The sequence below is a fragment of the Pongo pygmaeus genome, chromosome X, assembly GCF_028885625.2.
Source record: "Pongo pygmaeus isolate AG05252 chromosome X, NHGRI_mPonPyg2-v2.0_pri, whole genome shotgun sequence".
NCBI classification, from domain to species: domain Eukaryota; kingdom Metazoa; phylum Chordata; class Mammalia; order Primates; family Hominidae; genus Pongo; species Pongo pygmaeus.
The window spans coordinates 42,248,804-42,273,638 of NC_072396.2; the positions used below are offsets into that span (position 1 = coordinate 42,248,804).

The following is a 24,835-nucleotide window of genomic DNA, read 5'->3' on the forward strand; positions in this document are numbered from 1 at the left end:
CAAGAAGGTAGGACTACAGGTGTGTGCCACCACACCCGCCTAATTTTGTTGTTGTTGTTGTTGGGGGGACAGGGTCTGGCTCTGTCACCTAGGCTGGAATGTAGTGGCGCCATCTTGGCTCACTGCAACCTCCGCCTCCCAGGCTCAAACAATCTTCCCATCTCAGCCTTCCAGTAGCTGGGACAAACAGGCACATGCCACCACACCTGGTTAATTTTTGTATTTTTGGTAGACATGGTAGACACGGGGTTTTGTCATGTTGCCCAGGCTGTTCTGAAACTCCTGAGCTCAAACGATCCACCCGCCTTGGCCTCCCAAAGTGCTAGGATTACAGGCGTGAGCCACTGCACCTGGCCCGGCTAGTTTTTTTTGGTTTTGTAGAGACAGGGTCTGGCTATGTTGCCCAGGCTGGTCTTGAACCTCTGGGCTCAAGTGATCCACCCACCTTGGCATCCCAAAGTGTTGGGATTACAGGCATGAGCCACCATGCCCAGCCTTTAGCCCCATTTCTAAAGATGAAAATGGTAGTAGAGATCTTGACCTAGAATCTCAAAGAGATTTATCCTAAATATATTATAAGCATGTGATTATATCATACAGCCACAGTATGACAATACAAACCATTACTGGATCCACTCCCCTTAAATAGGGTCCACTGTAATCTGAGTGTGAGGAGAGAAGACAGAGGTTTCAGCTAACAAAAGAAGTTACAGGTGGAGGGAACAAAATGGAGTGGAAGAAAAGACAGACATGAAACAATAAGAAGCACTGGGGACCACACCTATAAACACAACTAGATCCCTGCCTTTCATGTGGGAAGGGCCCTGGATAATGACCAAGTCAGCACAAGAGAAAAATGGCAAGGCTTTCTCCTCAGAGTCTCTTCTCTAAGATTCCCATTTCTGAATGTTTTTGGAAATCACCTTCACTCAAAAGAGGAAGATTCACATCCTAATTGGTAAAGGTCAAAATGAGGAACTGTATAACTGCTGGAATGGGAAAGTTGATCTTGTCATTTTAAAAAAGTTCTAAATTTTTGTGGGTACATAGTACGTATTTATGGGGTACAGGAGACATTTTGATATGGGCATAATGATCACATCATGGTAAATGGGGTATCCATCACCTCAAGATCTTGTCATTTTGCACAAGGTACAAGCACATACTAATTGGTAAGAAATTCTGTGTGTGTGTATGTGAATGTGTAGGTGCACACACATGTATAAACAGAGGAGACGAGAAGCATAAACACTGACAGATGCTCATGGTACCAACAGGAAAGAAGCATTAGCACATTAATTCTTCCTATATTACTAACTGTGGGACAAAAACCTCAGGCTCTAGGAAGGGCCCAGGGCCTCAGTCCCAGTGGTAATATATGAATATTGATGAAGCTAGTCCAAGAGTACAAAAATCAAAGATGACAAATATGGAGTGACTCTAATGAAAGAAAGAAAAAAAGCTGAGGCCAGAGGACACATGATTCAGGAGTTAAGTAAATAAAAAATGCATAAATAAAAATTTAGAACACACACACACACATTTACATATACATATAAATGGACCCTATGGGTTTTTAGTAAATGATCCTTGAGAATATCACACTGGTAAGATGGAAATCTGAGCATTTTATAAAATGGTTTCAGTTTTTTATTTTTTTATCTCTTAATTTTTTTTTTTTTTTTTGAGACGGAGTCTCACTCCGTTGCCCAGGCTGGAGTGCAGTGGCGTGATCTCGGCTCACTGCAAGCTCTGCCTGCCGGGTTCACGCCAGTCTCCTGCCTCAGCCTCCCGAGTAGCTGGGACTACAGGTGCCCACCACCACGCCCGGCTAATTTTTTTGTATTTTTAGTAGAGACTGGGTTTCACCGTGTTAGCCAGGATGGTCTCAACCTCCTGACCTCGTGATCTGCCCGCCTCGGCCTCCCAAAGTGCTGGGATTACAGGCGTGAGCCACTGTGCCCGGCCTTTTATCTCTTAATTTTTAAGAGGCGAGGTCTCATTTTGTTGTCCAGGTTGGAGAGCAGTTGTGTGATCACAGCTCACTGCATCCTCAAACTCCTGAGCTCAGGTGATCCTCCTGAGCCGGGTGCCTCAGCCTCCTGAGTAGCTATGACTACACACGCACACCACTGCACTGGCTTATAAAATGATTTTGTGAACAGTGGCAGGTTGTTTCAGGGGTACTTATATACAGTTCATCAAAACAAATAACTCTTCTATGTTCTTCCCCTTTGGATACTTGTACGCATGTGTTACAGATTTTTTTTTCTTTTTTTGAGACGGAGTCTCGCATTATCGCCCAGGCTGGAGTGCAGTGGCATGATCTCGGATCACTGCAACCTCCGCCTCCCGGGTCAAGTGATTCTCCTGCCTCAGCCTCCCAAGTAGCTGGGACTACAGGCCCAGGCCAGCACACCTGGCTTTTTTTTTTTTTTTTTGTATTTTTGCAGAGATGGGGTTTTGCCATGTTGGCCAGGTTGGTCTCGAACTCCTGACCTGAGGTGATCCACCTGCCTTGGCCTCCCAAAGTGCTGGGATTACAGGCATGAGCCACCATGCCTGGCCGTGTTATAGATTTTTATATAGAAAGAAGAACTTGGTAACTGTTTCAGGAGATAACTCACAAGAGAGTTCTACACTGAAAGATTCCATTCAAAGCAGTGCTGCCCACAGTCTGATTTAATACGACTGACCTGGGGAAAAGCTTATGTCAGAAGTTTTTGTTGAGAGTGAAGGTAATCAGAAAGATCCCAAAAGACTGACTAGGATGTTGGACTGGATGGAGTACAATGCTGGGTCTAGAGGGTGTAAAGGGGAAGAAGTATTACTGAGGTAAAAAGAAAAAAAAGTGAAGGGTTGGTTTTGGAGTCACAGGAGAAAGCAACTTTGGTATTAAAATGAAAAGGAACAAGACACACGTAGACAGGATTTGGTTGCTGACAAACTTCCCTAGAATCCGTTCGAGGATTTAACTAAAAGCACAGAAAAAGTTTATTCACAATGGGAGAGAATGGATGTAAATACCAAATGACTCACACAGGTGAATAAGTGAATTATCCAATTACCTGAGGAGGTAGGGTCTTCGGAGAAATCTGGTAACTCTTCAGGGGGATCCCCATAGAATGAGTTGAATTTGTGACTTGACACAGCGGCTAGTACTGCACCCTAAATACACAAATATAAATAAGTTATTTAACAAATTATTTATCTTAAGGATTATCCATTAAGTCAAATATATAGGAGATGATGGCTAGAAGAGAGGTAGTTTTTAAATTATTTCAGATTCCTTGAAATAAATTACATATGCATATACCAGAATAATACTAAGTGGGAATTGTAAAAGTATGTGAAACCACTTACATCTTGAATTCAAACGTGTAACACAGAATGGAATATTCTGCAGTTATTATAAAACGATGTTGTAGAGGGATGTTTAGTGGAATGAAAAGATGTCTGTGATTAATTACATGAAAAAGGTTTAAAATCAATGTATATTATAATCTCATTTTTGGGTAAAAAAGTTAATATGGATATAAAAGACTGCGTATACACCAGAATGTTAATAGCATTAATTATCTCTGGGTGGTAGGATTATGAGTCATTTTTCTTTTTAAAATCTTTTTTCCCTCTTTTTGTTTTAACAATGACAATGTGTTACTTTTGTATAGTCATTCTCCATCAGGCCACACAACAGAATCAACTACATATGACTCTTTTAAGCTATATGCATAGCCTCCCCTTATTCCTATTTGGAAATCACTGCCGTTTGAGTGCATGACATCCCTTAGGACTGTAGAGTGGAAAAATGTTGGGAGTTACTGCTTCAGTAAATCATATTTATTTTATTTTTTATTTAAACAGCTTTAGGGGTACAAGTGGTTACATGGATAAATGGTACAGTAGTGAAGTGTGGGCTTTTAGTGAATCTGTCTTCTGAGTAGTGTACAGTGTACCCAACAGGTGATTTTCTATCCCTTGCCCCTCCACCCTCCCCCATTCTGAGTCTCTAGTGTCCATTATACTACTCTGCATGCCTCTGTGTACCCATAGCTTAGTTCCCACTTATAAGGAAGAACATGTGGTATTTGGGAGTAAATCATTTAACCTCTCTAGGCTTTCTTATCTGTAAAGTAAGAATATGAAAATGGGCCAGACGCGGTGGCTCATGCCTGCAATCCCAGCACTTTGGGAGGCCGAGGCGGGTGGAACACCTGAGGTCGGGAGTTTGAGATCAGCCTGACCAACACGGAGAAACCCTGTCTCTACTAAAAATACAAAAAATTAGCCGGGCGTGGTGGCGCATGCCTGTAATTCCAACTACTTGGGAGGCTGAGGCAGGAGAATTGCTTGAACCCGGGAGGCAGAGGTTGCAGTGAACCGAGATCGTGCCATTGCACTCCAGCCTGGGCAACAAAAGTGAAACTCCGTCTCAAAAAAGAAAAAAAAAAAGAATATTAAAATGGACTTATCTTACAGGATTGGCAAAAGTCATAATGTATTCATGAAAGTGCTTTGCAAATTGTAAAGCATTCTGTAAGTGCATATCATTACTAACTCTACTAATAAAGATCTAGAACATGAGCATAGCCTTTTGCTGGTCTATGTAGAATCACTCATTTAGTTAGTTTATCAAATCACCTAAGTAGTCTAAGTCTAAATTTTAAATATTAACTCTTGAATTTTTCTGGAAAGATAAAACTTGTTTGTGTTTAGGTATCTGCTAATATGAGAACATTATTATTATTTTTTTGAGACAGGGTCTCGCTCTGTTGCCCAGGCTGGAGTGCAATGGCACAATCTCGGCTCTTTGCAGTCTCAACCTCTCAGGCTCAGGTGATCCTCCCATCTCAGTCTCCCAAGTAGCTGGGACTACAGGCATGTGCCACCATGCCTGGCTAACTTTTGTATTTTTTTGTAGAGATGGGGTTTCATCACGTTGCCCAGGCTGGTCCTGAACTCCTGCGCTCAAGCGATCCACCCACCTCGGCCTCCCAAAGTGCTGGGATTACTGGTGTGAGCCACTGCGCCTGGCTAGAAAACATTAATAAAATATATTTCCACAAAGTTTACTTACTGTAGAAAGGGAAGAGCAAAAAGAGAGAAGTGATATTGATGTTAACATTCCAGGTAACTTTTGAGATTTCCAAAAGTCTGAAGTTACGCATGAAAGGTTCTTAAGCAGAATTATAGCTACCATGTTGAAAAAACAGTAGTGAATGTTGAGTTCTTCTTTTTATAAAAACTTATTTTACTTTATGTATTATACATGTTTCCTAAAAGCTGGGTGGGAATGGAATTTTTATATATCAAATCACGTTTCCCACACACGGAAACTAGGCTTTTAGAGATGCTTTATTTTTATTTCCAAATGAAGTACAACTGTATTTCTTAAGATGTTAGTTATATGCTTCAAGGCCTGTTCTTGCTACTATAGTCAAAGATCTGTAATAAATACCTATACTACTAGGAAAACACTATCTAAAAGAGCCCTGAGATGCAAATGCTTTTGAAACAATAGTAGTATGCTTTAAATTTATCTGTCTTATGACTAGCAGGTTTACGTAATTTTTTTTTTTTTAAATAATAGAAACTGAGTCTCACTATATTGCTCAGGCTGGTCTCAAACTCTGGGGCTCAAGCACTCTTATGGCCTCAGCCTCCCAAAGTGCTGGGATTACAGGTGTAAGCCATGGTGCCCCACCTAATATTTAGTTGTCTGAACCCAGTGACTATAGGTGGTTTAAATATTCAATGCAAGCCATTATGTAAAACAGCAACATCATTCTGAAATAGGTCACGGATTCATAGAATTTTATTAGTTTGAGAATCAACCTTAGAGATTATTCATTCTAAGGGACTCATTTTGCAGATGAGAAAACTGAGGTCCAGAGAGGCTTAGCAACCTGTTAAGGTCTCTGTCAACTTAGAGACACAATGAAGAGTAGACATAATTGACATCCAATGACTACTCTCCCCAGTTCAAGGATTTCTACTATACTAGGGGTCAGCAATTTTTTTTCTGTAAATAATCAGACAGTAAGTATTTTAGGCTCTAAAGGTCATATGATCTCTTTTGCAACTACTCAGTTCTACCACTGTAGTGTGAAAGCAGCCATAGACAATATGCAAATTAATGTACTTTGCTATGTTCTAGTAAAACTTTATATACAAGAATAGGCAGTGGGTTGGATTTGACCCCCAGGTCATAGTTTGCCAACCCCTGTATTACATTATTGCTATTGATCGCTAATAATGTAATATTGCTCATCGATAGCAATAATGTAATACAACAATTAAAAAATCAGATTTTATACAAGTAGTTCTTCAAACTTTCTGGTTTATTAAACCCTTGACAAAGAAGTTTTCTACCTGCTTTAATTTAGAAGGTATAATTTAGTATCTTTTAAGGGTGAAACATAATACTTTTGAGTTAGACTATTCACAATCTGTTAAGATAAATAATATTAAAGTTGTAATTTTCTATCAAGCAAATTAACCTAGAAAGGAGAAGGCAGATTATAAATTCAGAGAAAAACAGCACCACAAGTTTTTAATTTGTAGTTAAGAACTAGAAAGAATTCTTAATCATAATTATAGTTTTCTTGAAATGTCAATATGTCAAACATCAAAATGGAATGCTTCTGGCTAGATGATTCTGTGTGGCATTTAAGGAAGTGGAAAATAAGAAAATGGTTAGGTCAGATTTCTGCTAAGTTTAACTACTGAATGTGCTTAAGGAGGGAACAAAGTTATTGAGGAACACAAGAGCTGAACAAAGATGTATTGCTGACTTGAAGACAAAAGCCAAAAACCGAATACTCCCTTTTTGGTATTTCCTGAGCTCAGAAACATGCATCATGAAGTTTGATAGGCACAATGGCAGAAGGGTACATTTTTAAACCCTAAATACAAAATACACAAGTATCGGATATAAAATAATTGGTTTTGTACCTAAATAACAAGGTAATACACAGTCATGGCAGGAGGGTACATTTTAAAACATCTAAATACAAAATATACAAGTATCAGATATAGAATAATTGGCTTTGTACCTAAATAACAAGGTAATATATAGTCATATTCCTGAGAGAACAGGGAAATACACTGAGGGGAGAAAGTGTATCACCAGAACATACCAATAGGAGTGTGACAAAGAAATTTGAAAGATAATCATCCTATTAGAATTCAGACGACTGAACTCAAAAGCCCTAAAAAGGGTGGAGAATTTGGAGAGGTTGAGGCTGAACAGAGATGACCAAAAGTCAAGAAAATCATTTCAAGGTAGAGATGTTAAAGAATTTGGGTTGATTATACTTAATAATTAGGTCCTACATGATAATTAGGTGAGATGATTAATTAAATCAGAACTTTTGATATGTCTCCATATAGCCAAAACCAAAGTTATCATTCAGTTTAGTCTGCATAGCCTATACATATATAATACTCAAACATAACCTAAACATAGGTCTAAAACCTTTAATTTCATAATATTCAGTCAGGATATATGACTAAAAGAGGCTGCAGTATTTTCTCTAGAGAAAATGAAAAATGAGACTTCTAAGTGTACTAGATATAGTTATATTTAAGAGTAATTGCACAGAATAGATATCTTAGAAATTCTTTCGGGTCTATGTAAAAGTATTTTATAAAGATGGTCTTAAATGTACATAATTTTCAAAATCTATTGCCCAACAGGAAGTAATAAATTCTACGTTTCAGAATCATAAACTGGTTGGACATGGTGGCTCACACTTGTAATTCCAACACTTTGAGAGGCCAAGGTGGGAGGATTGCTTCAGTCCAGGAGTTTGAGACCAGCCTGGGCAACAGAGTGAGACCCCGTCTCAATTAAAAAAGAAAAAACAACATATATCTATATATGTATTTCTTTTCTTTTCTTTCTTTTTTTTTTTTTTTGAGATAGAATTTCGCTCTTGTTGCCCAGGCTGGAGTGCAATGGCGCAACCTTGGCTCACTGCAACCTCCACCTCCCAAGTTCAAGCAATTCTCCTGTCTCAGCCTCCCGAGTAGCTGGGATTACAAACATGTGCCACCATGCCCGGCTAATTTTGTATTTTTTTTTAGTAGAGATGGCGTTTCTCCATGTTGGTCAGGCTGGTCTCGAACTCCTGATGTCAGGTGATCCGCCCACCTCAGCCGCTCAAAGTGCTGCGATTATAGGCGTGAGCCACCGTGCCTGGCCTATATATGTATTTCTTAAAAAAAATCACAAATTAATTGATTTGTAAAATCAATATGTAAGATCAAAATCACTTCACTTATTATTTGTGGAACTGTTCATACCAGAATATTTGGGAACTGCTCATACCAGAATAACAGTTTTCAGTTTTTAGAATTAAGGTCCCCACCCCACTTATTTTTGAGACAGAGTCTTACTCTGTCACTCAGGCTGGAGTGCAGTGGTGTGATCACAGCTCACTGCAGCCTTGACCTCCCAGGCTCAAGTGATCCTCCCACCTCAGCCTTCCAAGTAGCTGGGACCAAAGGCGTGTGCAACCACACCCGGCAATTTTTTATTTTTGTAGAGCCGGGGTCTCCTTATGTTGCTTAGGCTCAAAGGTTACCTTTTGGATACCAGATTTAATGCTCTGATTAGCTGAAGCCTACAACGACTGCTATCTCAATTTACTGCCTTTGTACAAACCCTTACTACAGAGAAGACTGTATGTAAATGCTGGGTTTCATTAAGGTACAAAGGTCTTTGATAAATCTTTAAGTTAGTTTTTGTTGAACTAACAGAAAGAAAATTGCCAAAAAGTATCTATTATAGCTTCCTGGTTGACCTATCAAAAAGTGCTGCTTAGGTATAAGCATTACTCTGCAGGTACCAAGACTCCATAGCAATATCGTACAATAGAACTATCTGTGATGAAGGAAATTTTCTAAACCTGTGTTGTCTAATACAGTAGCCATCAGCCACACGTGGTATTGAGCATTTGAAAGGTGCTAGCGCAACGGAACAACCAAATTTTACATTTTATTTAATGTTAATTTATTAAAATTGAAATGTAAATAGTTACATATGGCTATTTACTACTGTACTGGATAGTACAGCTTTATACAGTACTAGAAAATGGCACTCCTAAACAAACCTTTCGTAGTTATGCACAGTTCAGGAACACAAGTGACCAATCAGTAAGTCATAGAATACTTTTGCAATTTGCAAAATTAATAAAGGCCGGACGCGGTGGCTTATGCCTGTAATCCCGGCACTTTGGGAGGCCGAGGCGGGCGGATCACTTGAGGTCAGGAGTACAAAGCCAGCCTGGCCAACATGGTGAAATCCTGTCTCTACTAAAAATACAAAAATTAGTTGGATGTGGTGGTGCCTGTAGTCCCAGCTACTTGGGAGGCTGAGGCAGGATAATCGCTTGAACCTGGGAGGCAGAGGCTGCAGTGAGCCGAGATTGCGCCACTGCACTCTAGCCTGGGTGACGGAGTAAGACTCTCTCAAAAAAAAAAAATAATAAAAAAAAATAATAATAAAGAAAAACTGTAGAAAGTTATTAGAAACCCTTGCTTTCTGTATATATAGGAAATAAATGATTTTATCCTCTTAACTGAATCACGTGGACTCGACTCACCATTTCTTAAATGGACTGCAATAAACTTACCCAAACATAGAATATTGCTTCTATTTGTATAGAATTTCTTCAACATACTTTACTGTGGGAAATTTGCTTTCTAGGGGTAGAAATAATTGAAGAAGCAATAGGGATGACTTCAGAATACATTCCCTCCTGAGTCTCTTCTCTGGATAGACATCCTCAGATAACAACAGTTACCACTTTCCTCAGTACCTCCTTCAGTAGATGACAGCCAGGGTTAGAGTACAGGTGTGCCCCCTCAAGAGCCCCAGACCACAGAGCACAGATTTTCCACACAGCCTGGAGATCATGCAGTCTGTCTCATGTATCCTAATATTCAGTTTGAGAAAATATGATCCTCATATTCAGTTCTGTCTGTGCTCAGAAATATGTAGTTTATTAAAGAAAGTATTGTTATCTAGAGGATTCTTTTTTTTTTTTTTTTTTTACTGAAGTATTACAATTCCAGAGCTTAGTATGAATTAGGAGGAAAAAACTCGACACATGAAACGTGGTAACCAAAATGGGGAAAATACATTTTCCACCATCATTCCATCATGACTAAGTTACCAAAGTAATTTTCTTTCTTTTTTTCTTTTTTCTTTTTTTTTTTGAGACAAGGTCTCACTTTGTCACCCAGGCTGGAGTGCAGTGGCGCGATCTTGGCTCACTGCAACCTCCGCCTCCCAGGCTCAAGTGATCCTCTTGCCCCAGGCCCCCAGTGGCTGGGATTACAGGCATGCACAGCCACCACACTTGGTTAATTTTTGTATATTTTGTAGAGACGGGGTTTCACCATGTTGCCCAGGCTGGTCTTGAACTCCTGAGCTCAAGCAATTTGCCCGCCTTGGCCTCTAAAAGTACTAGGATTACAGATGTGAGCCACTGTGCCTGGCCACAAAAGTAATTTTCTACTGCTTTCTGTGAACTCCCTTTTAATCACTTCCAAGGGAGTCATTACAAATTAAACTGTCACCCACCACTGAGGAGGTTAAGAATAGTGTCTGGGTAGGATGAGCACCTAGTTGTGTGAAAATAAAGTGTGTGGTGGACTCTGAAAGCCAAGGAAGTTGCAATCTCTGTTCTAGAAGTCCACTGAAGAGGCAGAATGGGAATTAGTTCCTTGAGGATGGTAGGTGTAACATGTTTTAACAAGGTGGCTGAACTACTCAAAAGAATACAGCCTTATCAGAAGCCAAACACATTCACTAATGACCCTGCTGATGTTCCTAGTTCTAGGTTGTTTGGTGGGTCTTAAAACTTTAAATAGCCTTGCAAGGGGATGTGGTAAATCCACATGACCCCTCTCTGTTTTGACAGCTTGGCCCCGTCCAAATGAATCTTAGTCACCACTTTGGCTATTTTAGGCCCAAGTCTGATTCTGTGGCCCTGGGAGAAGTACAGCATGTGTTTCTTGTGATGGGGCAAGCCCAAGCTCTCTGGTGAAATGTCTGTATTTGGGCAATGAAAGGTTCAACCCCATACAGTGAAATGTCACATGAGGCCAAAGCAGCATTAGGTTCAGAAGGACTTATAGAAGAGCTGACAAAAAAGTGTAATAATAGTTTCTTTGGGGAGGAAACTAACTTCAAAAACAGTTGACCAAATTTCACTTTGGATAATAAAAGAGTTTTTTATTTGTAGGCTACACAGGTTTAGGTGGATATCAAGGCAAAAAGAATAAAAGTTTTAGGAAACTTCTTTGGGTACCATCTCAATAATGGCTTATCATTAATAATTATTTTGGCCAAGGATTTTTAAAATAGAGAAGAGTCACTTTGAACCCTTGACTGCAAAATCAGTGAGAAGAAAGGCTAAAATGGGAATAATCAACACCAACAATGATATGTTAATATTTCCCTTGTTCTATAGTAGCATGGTTGAATAGACCCTTCTGTAATGATGGAAATGTCCCAAGCTACATCTGTGCTGTCTAATATAGTAGCCACTAGCCAAATGTGGTTATTGAGCACTTGAAATGTGCTAGTGTGACTGGGAAACTGACCTTTTAATTTTAATTAATTTAAATTTAAATAGCTGCATGTGGCAAGCGGGTACCATGTTAAAAGTTTCAGGTCTATAGGATAATATTGTGGCCTAATAGTTTCCTCAAAATTCACATAAATGTTTTTATAAGTCTAGAGTTACACATAATAATTCACTAATTTCAGGGGTTGAAAAATAAAATGGTAGTATTAGAATTTATGGCATATCTGAAAATACTTAAGAAGAAAAGTTTTATAGTTGGCAGGAGTCATGTGACTAAGGAAGACTACTATCTAATCAACCACTTAGAGAACAGTTAACATTTTTCAGTATCAAAAGTAAGTCAAACATAAATTAATTTTAAGAAGTTAAGATAATCAATTTCCCTTTGTTACTCTGGAGGGTTGGGTGGGGGATGCTCTCTCAGCATTTTCTCTCAGTGCTGAAAAGATTCCATTATTTTATGTTTGGTCTTTTTCAGAACCTTTTAAAGTCAAATGGACTCCCCATATGGGGTGATTACCAGTTTTCTTTTCTTCTTTTTTTTTTTTTTGGTGAGGTGGAGGATAGGGAGAGTAGTAAGAGGGAGAAAGACACCTAGGAAGAATAAAGAAGGTGAGAAAAGTGATCTGAGCTGAAAATATTTTCTAGTAGATCAAGGCAGTGTAAGATTTTATTTACTGCTTTCTGATAGTTGCTCAATCCTAGTTCCAATTCTTTTTTTTTTTTTTGGAAATGAAGTCTTGCTCTTGTCGCATAAGCTGGAGTGCAATGGTGTGATCTCGGCTCACTACAACCTCCAACTCCCAAGTTCAAGCGATTCTCCTGCCTCAGCCTCCCGAGTAGCTGGGATTATAGGCGCCTGCCACCACGCCCAGCTAATTTTTGTATTTTTAGTAGAGACGGGGTTTCACCATGTTAGCCAGGCTGGTCTTGAACTCCTGACCTCAGGCAATCCGCCCGCCTCAGCCTCCCAAAGTGCTGGGATTACAGGCATAAGCCACCGCACCCGGCCCCTAATTCCAATTCTAATTCAAAGTTATTGCCATTGAACTAAACATACATTTGTCAAAATATTTAAGTTTGAAAAAACATGGTCTAGATTCATATTCAATAATAATGGATAATAATATATCTCTGCTATAAATTTAAGACAAATCTAAAATACAACTAATCTTCTATTATAATTTATTGTTCAGACTCATACTGATATACTACCTTAAATAATTTAAAAAGCCAAAATCTTATTGAAGTGGTGGTAATTTTTGGAAATGAGAATTTAGGTACAACCAAAACAACGGCCAGCATTAGTACATATTTATGGGCACCAAAATAGAATAAAAACATGATCATTAACTATATCTGTTTGGCTTTTTTGCTGATTTGTTTAATTTACCTTTAGTTTCCTCCTTGCATTGAATTTCCTCAGCTGCTCTACTGTTTCTGGAAGATGAATCTTGTAGGCATAACGATCCCGCTCCTATGTAAGATGAAAGATAATGAACATATATAACCGTTTAAAAAAGTGCAGAAGCTTAATCTAAAACAAATAATAAAGCTAAAATTCTTAAATATAAAACTCAGATTGAATTTTAGATTGGAGATTTTATTCCATGATACTGGTAAGCAATCTGAAATGAGGGACATTAAGGTTAAACTGATAGTAATAAAATAATATTTCATTTTCAGCAATAAAGGGCTGAAATAATAGGTCACATAAATTTCATATATATGGCTATGTGGCTAAAATAACAAATCGTAATTATTATAAAGGCATTGTTACTTTTTTTCTTTTGAGACAGGGTTTCACTCTGTCGCCCAGGTTGGAGTTCAGTGGCACAATCATACCTCACTGCAGCCTCAAACCCCTGGGCTCAAAGTGATCCTCCCACCTCAGCCTCCTGAGTAGCTGGGATATAAGTGCACCAGCCTGGCTAATTTTATTTTTTTTAATAGAGAAGGAGTATTGCTATGTTGCCCAGGTTGGTCTCAAACTCCTGAGCTCAAGCAATCCTTCCACCTCGGCCTCCCAGAGTGCTGGGATTTACAGGCGTGAGCCACTGTGCCCGGCCTCAAGTTACCTTTGACATGATTTGCCAGGTAAAACAGGCATTTGAAAAATCAATTCCACAACTGATTCAGCATTCTACATTGTCATGGACTATAACAATTACAGACTCTTCTAATTAGGACACGCTTTTTTTTTTTTTTTTTTTGAGACAGGTCTTCCTCTGTTGCCCAGGCTAGAGTGTAGCGGGCTGATCATAGCTCACTGCAAGCCAGGTGTGGTGGCTCACACCTGTAATCCCAGCACTTTGGGAGGCTGAGGCAGGAAGATTGTTGGAGCCTGGGAGGTTGAGGCTGTGGTGAGCTAGGATCTCACCATTGTACTGCAGCTTAGATGACAGTGTAAGACCCTGTCTCAAAAATAAATGAATCCCCCATTATTTATTTATATATTTTTAGAGACAGGGTCTCATTCTGTTGCCCAGGCTGGAGTGCAGTGGTGAGATCCTGGCTCACCACAGCCTCGACCTCCCTGGCTCAGGCAATCCTCCCACCTCAGCCTCCTGAGTAGCTGGGACTACAGGCAAGTGCCACCACGCCTTGCTAAGTTTTGTATTTTTTGTAGAGATGGGGTTTTGCCATGTTGCCCAGGCTGGTCTTGAACTCCTGGACTCACACAGGGTCCTCCCACCTTGGCCTCTCAAAGTGCTGGGATCACAGGTGTGAGCCACCACACCCGGCCTCCATTGTTCTATATCTTTGTCAACACTTGGTATGGTCAGTCTTTTTGATTTTAGCCACTGTAATACATGTTTACAGGTATGTCATTGTGGCATTAATTTGCATTTCCCTAATGACTAATGATGAACATCTTTTCCTGTGCTTATCTGCCATCTATATTATCTTCTTTGTTGAAGTATCTGTTCAAATCTTTTCTCATTTTGAATTGGGTTGTTTGTATGTTTTCTTATTATTGAGTTTTGAGGATTCTTTACATATTGCAAATATGTTTAAGTTTATTACATATCTGACTGTGAACTCTATTTTTAGCAAACACCTTTTCTGCTCACCATTCATTAAGGTGATGTGGAAAGAGAGGTGAGGACAGAGTCAAAATGTATTTTTTTTAAATAAAATTATGCTTCAATTATGATATCAATTATTTTCTAAGCTAGTATAAAAAAAAGTCTGTTAAGGTATCTCTTGTTTTTTTTTTTTTTTTTTTTTTGAGACAGAGACTCACTCTTGTTGCCCAGGCTGGAGTGCAGTAGCATGATCTTGGCTCACTGCAAACTCCGCGTTTTCAGTTCAAGCTATTCTCGTGCCTCAGCCTCCCAAGTAGCTGGGATTACAGGCATGCGCTATCACGCCCGGCTAATTTTTGTACTTTTAGTAGAGATGGAGTTTCACCATGTTGGCCAGGCTGTTTTTTCTGAATTAAATAGTATCTCCTGATACTAATAACAATAATGTAATATGAATTCAGAAAAAATTCAATAGTAATGTGCCTTGCACTTTAATGAAGTACATGATTCATAGTCCCTTGTGCACATGAGATTTGGAAAACACATGTAATTGGTGTGTTCCCAAAATTCAAATTGATTAGCCTGATATAAATATCCTTTTCACTTTTTTTTAAATGACAATATACTTTACAGTCTATATATTAAGGCTACAGAGGGTGTGAGAAGAGCTCAACCATCTGTGAGGAAAATATAATCTTAGATGGCCTACTTTTGTTGGAATAAATATTCACACCAAGTATCATTAATTCAGAGAGATAAAGGTGTTAAATAGGTATCATTTAACAGTCATAAGACATTAACATATTACTTGGTCTAACACTCAAATTCTTTTTTGATGTGAAATAAGTGAATAGAACTTTTTTTGGTGGTTTTATCAAAGAAATAATTCCTGTCTTTTTTCAATTAAAAAACTTTACTTTTATTTATTTTTTTCATGTTATACTTTTTTTTTTATTATACTTTAAGTTCTAGGGTACATGTGCACAACGTGCAGGTTTGTTACTTATGTATACATGTGCCATGTTGGTGTGCTGCACCCATTAACTCGTCATTTACATTAGGTATATCTCCTAATGCTATCCCTCTCCCCTCCCCCAACCCGACGACAGGCCCCAGCGTGTGATGTTCCCCACCCTGTGTCCAAGTGTTCTCATTGTTCAATTCCCACCTATGAGTGAGAACATGCGGTGTTTGGTTTTCTGTCCTTGTGATAGTTTGCTGAGAATGATGGTTTCCAGCTTCATCCATGTCCCCGCAAAGGACATGAACTCATGCTTTTTTAAGGTTGCATAGTATTCCACGGTGTATATGTGCCACATTTTCTTAATCCAGTCTATCAATGATGGACATTTGGGTTGGTTCCAAGTCTTTGCTATTGTGAATAGTGCTGCAATAAACATACGTGTGCATGTGTCTTTATAGCAGCATGATTTATAATCCTTTGGTTATATACCCAGTAATGGGATGGCTGGGTCAAATGGTATTTCTGGTTCTAGATCCTTGAGGAATTGCCATACTGTCTTCCACAATGGTTGAACTAGTTTACAGTCCCACCAACAGTGTAAAAGTGTTCCTATTTCTCCACATCCTCTCCAGCACCTGTTGTTTCCTGACTTTTTAATGATCACCATTCTAATGGTGTGAGATGGTATCTCATTGTGGTTTTGATTTGCATTTCTCTGATGGCCAGTGATCATGAGCATTTTTTTAGGTGTCTGTTGGCTGCATAAATGTCTTCTTTTGAGAAGTGTCTGTTCATATCCTTCACCCACTTTTTGATGGGGTTGTTTGATTTTTTTCTTGTAAATTTGTTTAAGTTCTTTGTAGATTCTGGGTATTAGCCCTTTGTCAGATGGGTAGATTGTAAAAATTTTCTCCCATTTTGTAGGTTGCCTGTTCACTCTGATGGTAGTTTATTTTGCTGTGCAGAAGCTCTTTAGCTTAATTAGATCCCATTTGTCAATTTTGGCTTTTGTTGCCATTACTTTTGGTGTTTCAGTCATGAAGTCCTTGCCCATGCCTATGTCCTGAATGGTACTGTCTAGGTTTTCTTCTAGGGTTTTTATGGTTTTAGGTCTAATGTTTAAGTCTTTAATCCATCTTGAATTAATTTTTGTATAAGGTGTAAGGAAGGGATCCAGTTTCAGCTTTCTGCATATGGCTAGCCAGTTTTCCCAGCACCATTTATTAAATAGGGAATCCTTTCCCCATTGCTTGTTCTTGTCAGGTTTGTCAAAGATCAGATGGTTGTAGATGTGTGGTATTATTTCTGAGGGCTCTGTTCTGTTCCATTGGTCTATATCTCTGTTTTGGTATGAGTACCATGCTGTTTTGGTTACTGTAGCCTTGTAGTATAGTTTGAAGTCAGGTAGTGTGATGCCTCCAGCTTTGTTCTTTTTGCTTAGGATTGTCTTGGCAATGTGGGCTCTTTTTTGGTTCCATGTGAACTTTAAAGTAGTTTTTTTCCGATTCTGTGAAGAAAGTCATTGGTAGCTTGATGGGGATGGCATTGAATCTATAAATTACCTTGGGCAGTATGGCCATTTTCACGATATTGATTCTTCCTATCCATGAGCATGGAATATTCTTCCATTTGTTTGTGTCCTCTCTTATTTCGTTGAGCAGTGGTTTGTAGTTCTCCTTGAAGAGGTCCTTCACATCCTTTGTAAGTTGGATTCCTAAGTATTTTATTCTCTTTGAAGCAATTGTGAATGAGAGTTCACTCATGATTTGGCTCTCTATTTGTCTGTTATTGGTGTATAGGAATGCTTGTGATTTTTGCACACTGATTTTGTATCCTGAGACTTTGCTGAAGTTGCTTATCAGCTTAAGGAGATTTTGGGCTGAGACGATGGGGTTTTCTAAATATACAATCATGTCATCTGCAAACAGGGACAATTTGACTTCCTCTTTTCCTAATCGAATACCTTTTATTTCTTTCTCTTGCCTGATTGCCCTGGCCAGAACTTCCAACACTATGTTGAATAGGAGTGGTGAGAGAGGGCATCCTTGTCTTGTGCCAGTTTTCAAAGGGAATGCTTCCAGTTTTTGCCCATTCAGTATGATATTGGCTGTGGGTTTGTCATAAATAGCTCTTACTATTTTGAGATAAGTTCCATCAATACCTAGTTTATTGAGAGTTTTTAAGCATGAAGGGCTGTTGAATTTTGTCAAAGGCCTTTTCTGCATCTATTGAGGTAATCATGTGGTTTTTGTCGTTGGTTCTGTTTATATGATGGATTATGTTTATTGATTTGCATATGTTGAACCAGCCTTGCATCCCAGGGATGAAGCTGACTTGATCGTGGTGGATAAGCTTTTTGATGTGCTGCTGGATTCGGTCTGCCAGTATTTTATTGAGGATTTTTGCATTGATGTTCATCAGGGATATTTGTTGCAGGAAGTCAGAGACCTTAAACAGAAGCACTGTCTGAAACTATGGCAGAAGAAAGTGGATTGTGAAGATTTTATAGACATTTATTAGTTCCCCAAATTAATACTTTTGTAATTTCTTATGCCCGTCTTTACTGCAATCTTTAAACATAAATTGTAAAGATTTCATAGACACTTATCATTTCTTTAATCAATACCTTTGTGATTTCCTATGCCTGTCTTTAATCTCTTAATCCTGTCAGCCGAGAAAGATGTATGTCGCCTTAGGACCTTGTAATAATTGCATTAACTGCACAAATTGTACAGCATGTGTGTTTGAGCAATATGAAATGCAGGCACTTTGAAAAAAGAACAGGACAACAGCAATTGTTCAAGGAATACGAGAGATAACCTTAAACTCTGACTGTCGGTGAGCCAGGCAGAACAGAGCCATATTTCTCTTCTTTCAAAAGCAAATGGAAGAAATATCGCTGAATTCTTTTTCTCAGCATGGAACGTCCTTGAGAAAGAGAATGCGCACCTAGGAGTAAGTCTTTGAACTGGCCCCCTTGAGGCCTACTTGTCTCTTATGGTCAAGATTGCAGAGGTAAGATAGACTCTAGTCTCCTATAGCGCTCTTAGGCTTATTAGGAAGAGGAAATTCTTGCCTAATAAATTTTAGTCAGGCCAGTTGATCTCAAAACCTTGTCTCCTGATAAGATGTTATCAATGACAATAGTGCCTGAAACTTCATTAGCAACTTTAATTTCGCCTCAGTCCTGTGGTCCTGTGATGTCGCCTTGCCTCCACTTGCCTTGTAATATTCTATTACCCTGTTAAGTACTTGATGTCTGTCACCTACACCTATTCGCACACTCCTTCCTCTTTTGAAAATCCTTAATAAAAACTTGCTAGTTTTTGTGGCTTGAAAGGCATCACAGATCCTACTACTAGAATCCCTTACAATCGCACTTTAAAAACGCAATTGTCCAAACAGTCTGACCAAAACATGATTTAACAACTCCCCACTCCCAATTACATTTGGCATTGTTTACTTTAAATTTTTTAAATGTTCCTAAAGATAATACTCTAACTGCAGCCGAACGCCATTATACAGGCAAAAAATTTTCCTTAAACGAAGGCAAGCCAGTGTTATGGAAAAACTCCCAAACCAATACCTAGGAATCTGGCACAATTATAATGTGAGGAAGAGGATATGCTTGTGTTGCACCAGGAGATCATCAATCCCCTATCTAAGTACCCACCAGAAGACTCAAGCTTCAGGTGAATACTGACAATCAAAACCACAGAGAAAAGACGTCTGTGTCAGAGACTGCCTTCAGATGTGATGAGATCTGTGCCGACTCTTCAGAAACAGGCACATCAAATCACAATAGGTGTAAATCAATCCTCCCTGAAGGCAATGCAGACCCATCTAACTAATCCCACTCCTCCTGATTACTTTTCTTTTTCTCCTTACAAACCTAAAAATCTCACCTTTTCTATTAGCCTGAAAATAACGTCCCTCTGTTCTTCTCTTCCTCCTTCAGCACTCAATCTCGCTTACACTAGGTTTTATTTAATGATTCTCCTCCTTATACTTTCTGTCTCACAAGTTTCCTCTCACACTGATTTACCTGCTACACATAATTATTCTTATTAGGCTTATGTGCCTTTTCCTCCACTTATTCGACCTCTCACCTAGATAGATGCTCCTACAGAAATCTACGCTAACGACAGTGTGTGGATGGCTAGAGCCACAGATGACCGTTGCCCTGCTCAACCAGAAGAAGGCACTGCATTTAATGTTACCATAGGTTATAAATACCCCCCTCTGTGCCTCGGACATGCACCTAGTTGCATCCATCTACGAACTCAAGTTTAGGCTGCTTATCTTCCGGAAACATCAGCTACAGATAAAACAGGACATTTAGTCTCTGGCCTCTCCCTTTCTCCTTTAAAACAAATGAAAGGAGGAGTAATAGGAGATACCCCATACTTTCAATATAAACCTGCAGGAAAACCATGCCCTAAAAATTTTGAGGGCCCATCTAAAACTTTAATTTAGGAAGATTGTGTTAACTCACATGCAGTAATATTAAAAAATGACTCATATGGTCTAGTAATAGACTAGGCACCAAAAGGCTATTTAAAAAACAATTGCTCCTCTGGTGGAAAGGAATGCCTGGAGGCTACTTATTTTATTTCTTATCAGGAGAAGGAGAATCATCATTCTACTGTGCATACGAGGATCAGCTCATTCTTTCCCTTAAAATATGAAGATAAAGGCATTACCACCCCCAGCCCTCATATGATACTCCCCATTCTGAGCCCAGAACACCCAGAACTTTAAAAATTGGCTATTGCCATGTCTGGACTGCGAGTATAGAAAAAGAAAACTATTTTGACTGTTGTTCCCATTACTGTCCCACTCTCTCAGTATCAACGTAGACCCAGACATTCTGCTTTACTTACCTCCAACCTGACTATTCCCATACAGAGTTGTGTTAAGCCTCCTTACATGCTGTTAGTAGGAAATATCAAAATTTAGACGAATAATCAAACTGTCCAATGCATCAATTGTCATCTATACACTTGTATTAACTCCCATTTTGACTCCAGGAAAAGTGTAATGTTGGTTTGAGCTCAAGAAGGAATCTAGATTCCAGTAACTTTACCTCGACCTTAGGTATCCTCCCCCTCAATACATTTAATTAATGAAGTGCTACAGCGAATTCTAAAAAAAGATCTAAGAGATTTGTTTTCACTTTAATCGCTGTTATCATAGGCCTAATTACAGTCACTGCAATGGCCACCACTGCTAGAAGGGCATTACACCAATCTATTCAAAGGGCTCATTTTGTTAATGATTGGCAAGCCAATTCCACCCAAATGTGGAATTCTCAACAAGGCATCGATCAAAAATTGGCAAATCAAATTAATGATTTAAGACAGTCTGTTATTTGGCTTAGAGATCAAGTAGTGAGTCTCGAACATTGCAAGCAAGTGCAGTGCGATTGGAATACTTCGGATTTCTGCATCACCCCGTATTCCTATAACGAGACTGATCATTCATAGGAAAAAGTCAAAGGACACGTTCTAGGTAAAGAAGATAATTTATCATTAGACATAACTAAATTAAAGAAACAAATTTTTGAAGTCTCTCAAGCTCACTTATCCATCGTGCCTGGAGCTGAGGCGTTAGATCAGGTGGCAGAAAATCTTTATAGATTAAACCCCACGACTTAGATTAAGTCTATTGGGGGCTCCACTGTAGTAAGTTTTAGGATTATGATTCTCTGTTTAATCAGTTTGTTTTTAGTGTGCCGGACCAGTCAAAGAATTCTGTGTCAAAATCGAGAGAACAAACAAGCCCTCATTGCCATGGCACATTTATTAAAAAGAAAGGGAGAGATGTTGCAGGAAGTCAGAGACCCCAAACAGAAGGACCGGCTGAAACCATGGCAGAAGAACGTGGATTGTGAAGGTTTTATAGACATTTATTAGTTCTCCAAATTAATACTTTTGTAATTTCTTATGCCTGTCTTTACTGCAATCTCTAAACATAAATTGTAAAGATTTCATAGACACTTATCACTTCCCCAGTCAATACCCTTATGATTTCCTATGCCTGTCTTTACTTTAATCTCTTAATCCTGTCAGCCGAGAAAGATGTATGTCGCCTCAGGACCCTGTAATAATTGCATTAACTGCACAAATTGTACAGCACGTGTGTTTGAGCAATATGAAATGTAGGCACCTTGAAAAAAGAACAGGATAACAGCAATTGTTCAAGGAATACGAGAGATAATCTTAAACTCTGACTGCTGGTGAGCCAGGCAGAACAGAGCCATATTTCTCTTCTTTCAAAAGCAAATGGAAGAAATATCGCTGAATTCTTTTTCTCAGCATGGAACGTCCCTGAGAAAGAGAACGCACACCTAGGAGTAAGTCTTTGAACTGGCCCACCCGAGGCGTACCTGTCTCTTATGGTCAAGATTGCAGAGGTAAGATAGACTCCAGTCTCCCATAGTGCTCCCAGGCTTATTAGGAAGAGGAAATTCCCACCTAATAAATTTTAGTCAGACCAGTTGATCTCAAAACCTTGTCTCCTGATAAGATGTTATCAATGACAATAGTGCCCAAAACTTCATTAGCAATTTTAATTTCACCTCAGTCCTGTGGTCCTGTGATCTTGCCCTGCCTCCACTTGCCTTGTAATATTCTATTACCCTGTTAAGTACTTGATGTCTGTCACCCACACCTATTCACACACTCCCTCCCCTTTTGAAAATCCCTAATAAAAACTTGCTAGTTTTTGTGGCTTGAAAGGCATCACAGACCCTACCAACGTGTGATGTCTCCCCTGGACGCCCAGCTTTAAAATTTGTCTCTTTTGTACTCCGTCCCTTTATTTCTCAAGCCGGCCGACGCTTAAGAAAAATAGAAAAGAACCTACGTGATTATCGGGGCAAGTCCCCCGATAGATATGGGTCTAAAATTCTCTTTTTTTTTTGTGTCTCTGCCAGGCTTTGGTATCAGGATGATGCTGGCCTCATAAAATGAGTTAGGGAGGATTCCCTCTTTTTCTATTGATTGGAATAGTTTCAGAAGGAATGGTACCAGCTCCTCCTTGTACCTCTGGTAGAATTAGGCTGTGAATCCATCTGGTCCTGGACTTTTGTTGGTTGGTAGGCTATTAATTATTGCCTCAATTTCAGAGCCTGTTATTGGTCTATTCAGGGATTCAACTTCTTCCCGGTTTAGTCTTGGGAAGGTGTATGTGTCCAGGAATTTATCCATTTCTTCTAGATTTTCTAGTTTATTTGAGTAGAGGTGTTTATAGCATTCTCTGATGGTAGTTTGTATTTCTGTGGGATCGGTGGTGATATCCCCTTTATCATTTTTTATTGCATCTATTTGATTCTTCTCTCTTTTTTTATTAGTCTTGCTAGTGGTGTATCAATTTTGTTGATCTTTTCAAAAAACCAGCTCCTGGATTTATTGATTTTTTGAAGGGTTTTTTGTGTCTCTATCTCCTTCAGTTCTGCTCTGATCTTAGTTATTTCTTGCCTTCTGCTAGCTTTTGAATGTGTTTGCTCTTGTTTCTCTAGTTCTTTTAATTGTGATGTTAGGGTGTCAATTTTAGATCTTTCTTGCTTTCTCTTGTGGGCATTTAGTGCTATAAATTTCCCACTACACACTGCTTTGAATGTGTCCCAGAGATTCTGGTATGTTGTGTCTTTGTTCTCGTTGGTTTCAAAGAACATCTTTATTTCTGCCTTCATTTTGTTATGTACCCAGTAGTCATTCAGGAGCAGGATGTTCAGTTTCCATGTAGTTGAGTGGTTTTGAGTGAGTTTCTTCATCCTGAGTTCTAGTTTGATTGTACTGGTCTGAGAGACAGTTTGTTATAATTTCTGTTCTTTTACATTTGCTGAGGAGTGCTTTACTTCCAACTATGTGGTCAATTTTGGAATGTGCGATGTGGTGCTGAGAAGAATGTGTATTCTGCTGATTTGGGGTGGAGAGTTCTGTAGATGTCTATTAGGTCTGCTTGGTGCAGAGCTGAGCTCAATTCCTGGATATCCTTGTTAACTTTCTGTCTCATTGATCTGTCTAATGTTGACAGTGGGGTGTTAAAGTCTCCCATTATTATTGTGTGGGAGTCTAAGTCTCTTTGTAGGTCTCTAAGGACTTGCTTTATGAATCTGGGTGCTCCTGTATTGGGTGCATATATATTTAGGATAGTTAGCTCTTCTTGTTGAATTGATCCCTTTACCATTATGTAATGGCCTTCTTTGTCTCTTTTGATCTTTGTTGGTTTAAAGTCTGTTTTATCAGAGACTAGGATTGCAACCCCTGCTTTTTTTTTTTGTTTTCCATTTGCTTGGTAGATCTTCCTCCATCCCTTTATTTTGAGCCTATGTGTGTCTCTGCATGTGAGATGTGTCTCCTGAATACAGCACACTGATGGGTCTTTTAATTGGATCATTTAGCCCATTTACATTTAAGGTTAATATTGTTATGTGTAAATTTGATCCTGTCATTATGATGTTAGCTGGTTATTTTGCTTGTTAGTTGATGCAGTTTCTTCCTAGCATCAATGGTCTTTACAATTTGGCATGTTTTTGCAGTGGCTGTGAACTTTAAAAAATTATATAGCTGGGACTATAGGTGCATGGCATCATGCCTGGTTTTTTTTGTTTTTTTTTTTTTTTTTTTTTTTTTGACACAAAGCAAAGGTATTATGACTTTGGGTAGCCTTCATTACAAAGTTTTTCTTCATCTTATTTGCTTTTTTTTTTTCTTTTTGTGGAGACGGGGTCTTGCTCTGTCTCCCAGGCTGGAGTACAGTGGCATGGTCGTAGCTCACTGCAGCCTTTCACTCCTGGGCTCAAGTAATCCTCCCACCTTACTCTAATTACTTAGAGTAATTACTCAGTAATTACTTACTCAGCCTCCCAAGTAGCTGAGACTATAGGCTCAAGCCACTGCAATCAGTATCATTTTATCTCTTCAATTTGCAAGTTATCCAGGAGTTTTTCATATTTAAATTTCAGCCATTCTAAAAAAATACCTCTTACATCCACAGTAATGATTTATAAATACACATGGACAAATATTGAAATATAACATAAGCCTGCTCTTACCAGCTGAATAACATTCTAATTGAGTTTTTCCATCTTCAGATGACATAAGTAGTGAAGTTAAACTGTTGTTTAGACATGGCATGTGATACTCAGCTCAAAGAGCCGTCTTAAACTTTTTCATTTAAGTTACTGACATTTTTTGTCTTTCTTGTGCTAGAAATTTATTATGTATTAAGCTCAA

General features: G+C 38.9%; 2 protein-coding genes across 14 annotated transcripts in view; one reads left to right on the forward strand and one right to left on the reverse strand.

Annotated features, from left to right (window-relative positions):
• Positions 1-24,835, reverse strand: part of CASK (calcium/calmodulin dependent serine protein kinase) — a 400,547-nt gene that overhangs the window by 107,262 nt on the left and 268,450 nt on the right. For all 8 annotated transcript variants that reach the window (XM_054470905.1, XM_054470901.1, XM_063660449.1 and 5 more), the window contains exons 9-10: positions 12,994-13,077; positions 3,069-3,168 (exon numbers count right to left, since the gene is read on the reverse strand). In XM_054470905.1, the coding sequence (XP_054326880.1) occupies positions 3,069-3,168; positions 12,994-13,077 (184 nt within the window). The remainder of the gene's footprint in view (positions 1-3,068; positions 3,169-12,993; positions 13,078-24,835) is intronic.
• The window catches only part of GPR34 (G protein-coupled receptor 34), an 87,598-nt gene that overhangs the window by 14,201 nt on the left and 48,562 nt on the right, over positions 1-24,835 (forward strand). The window lies entirely within an intron of this gene.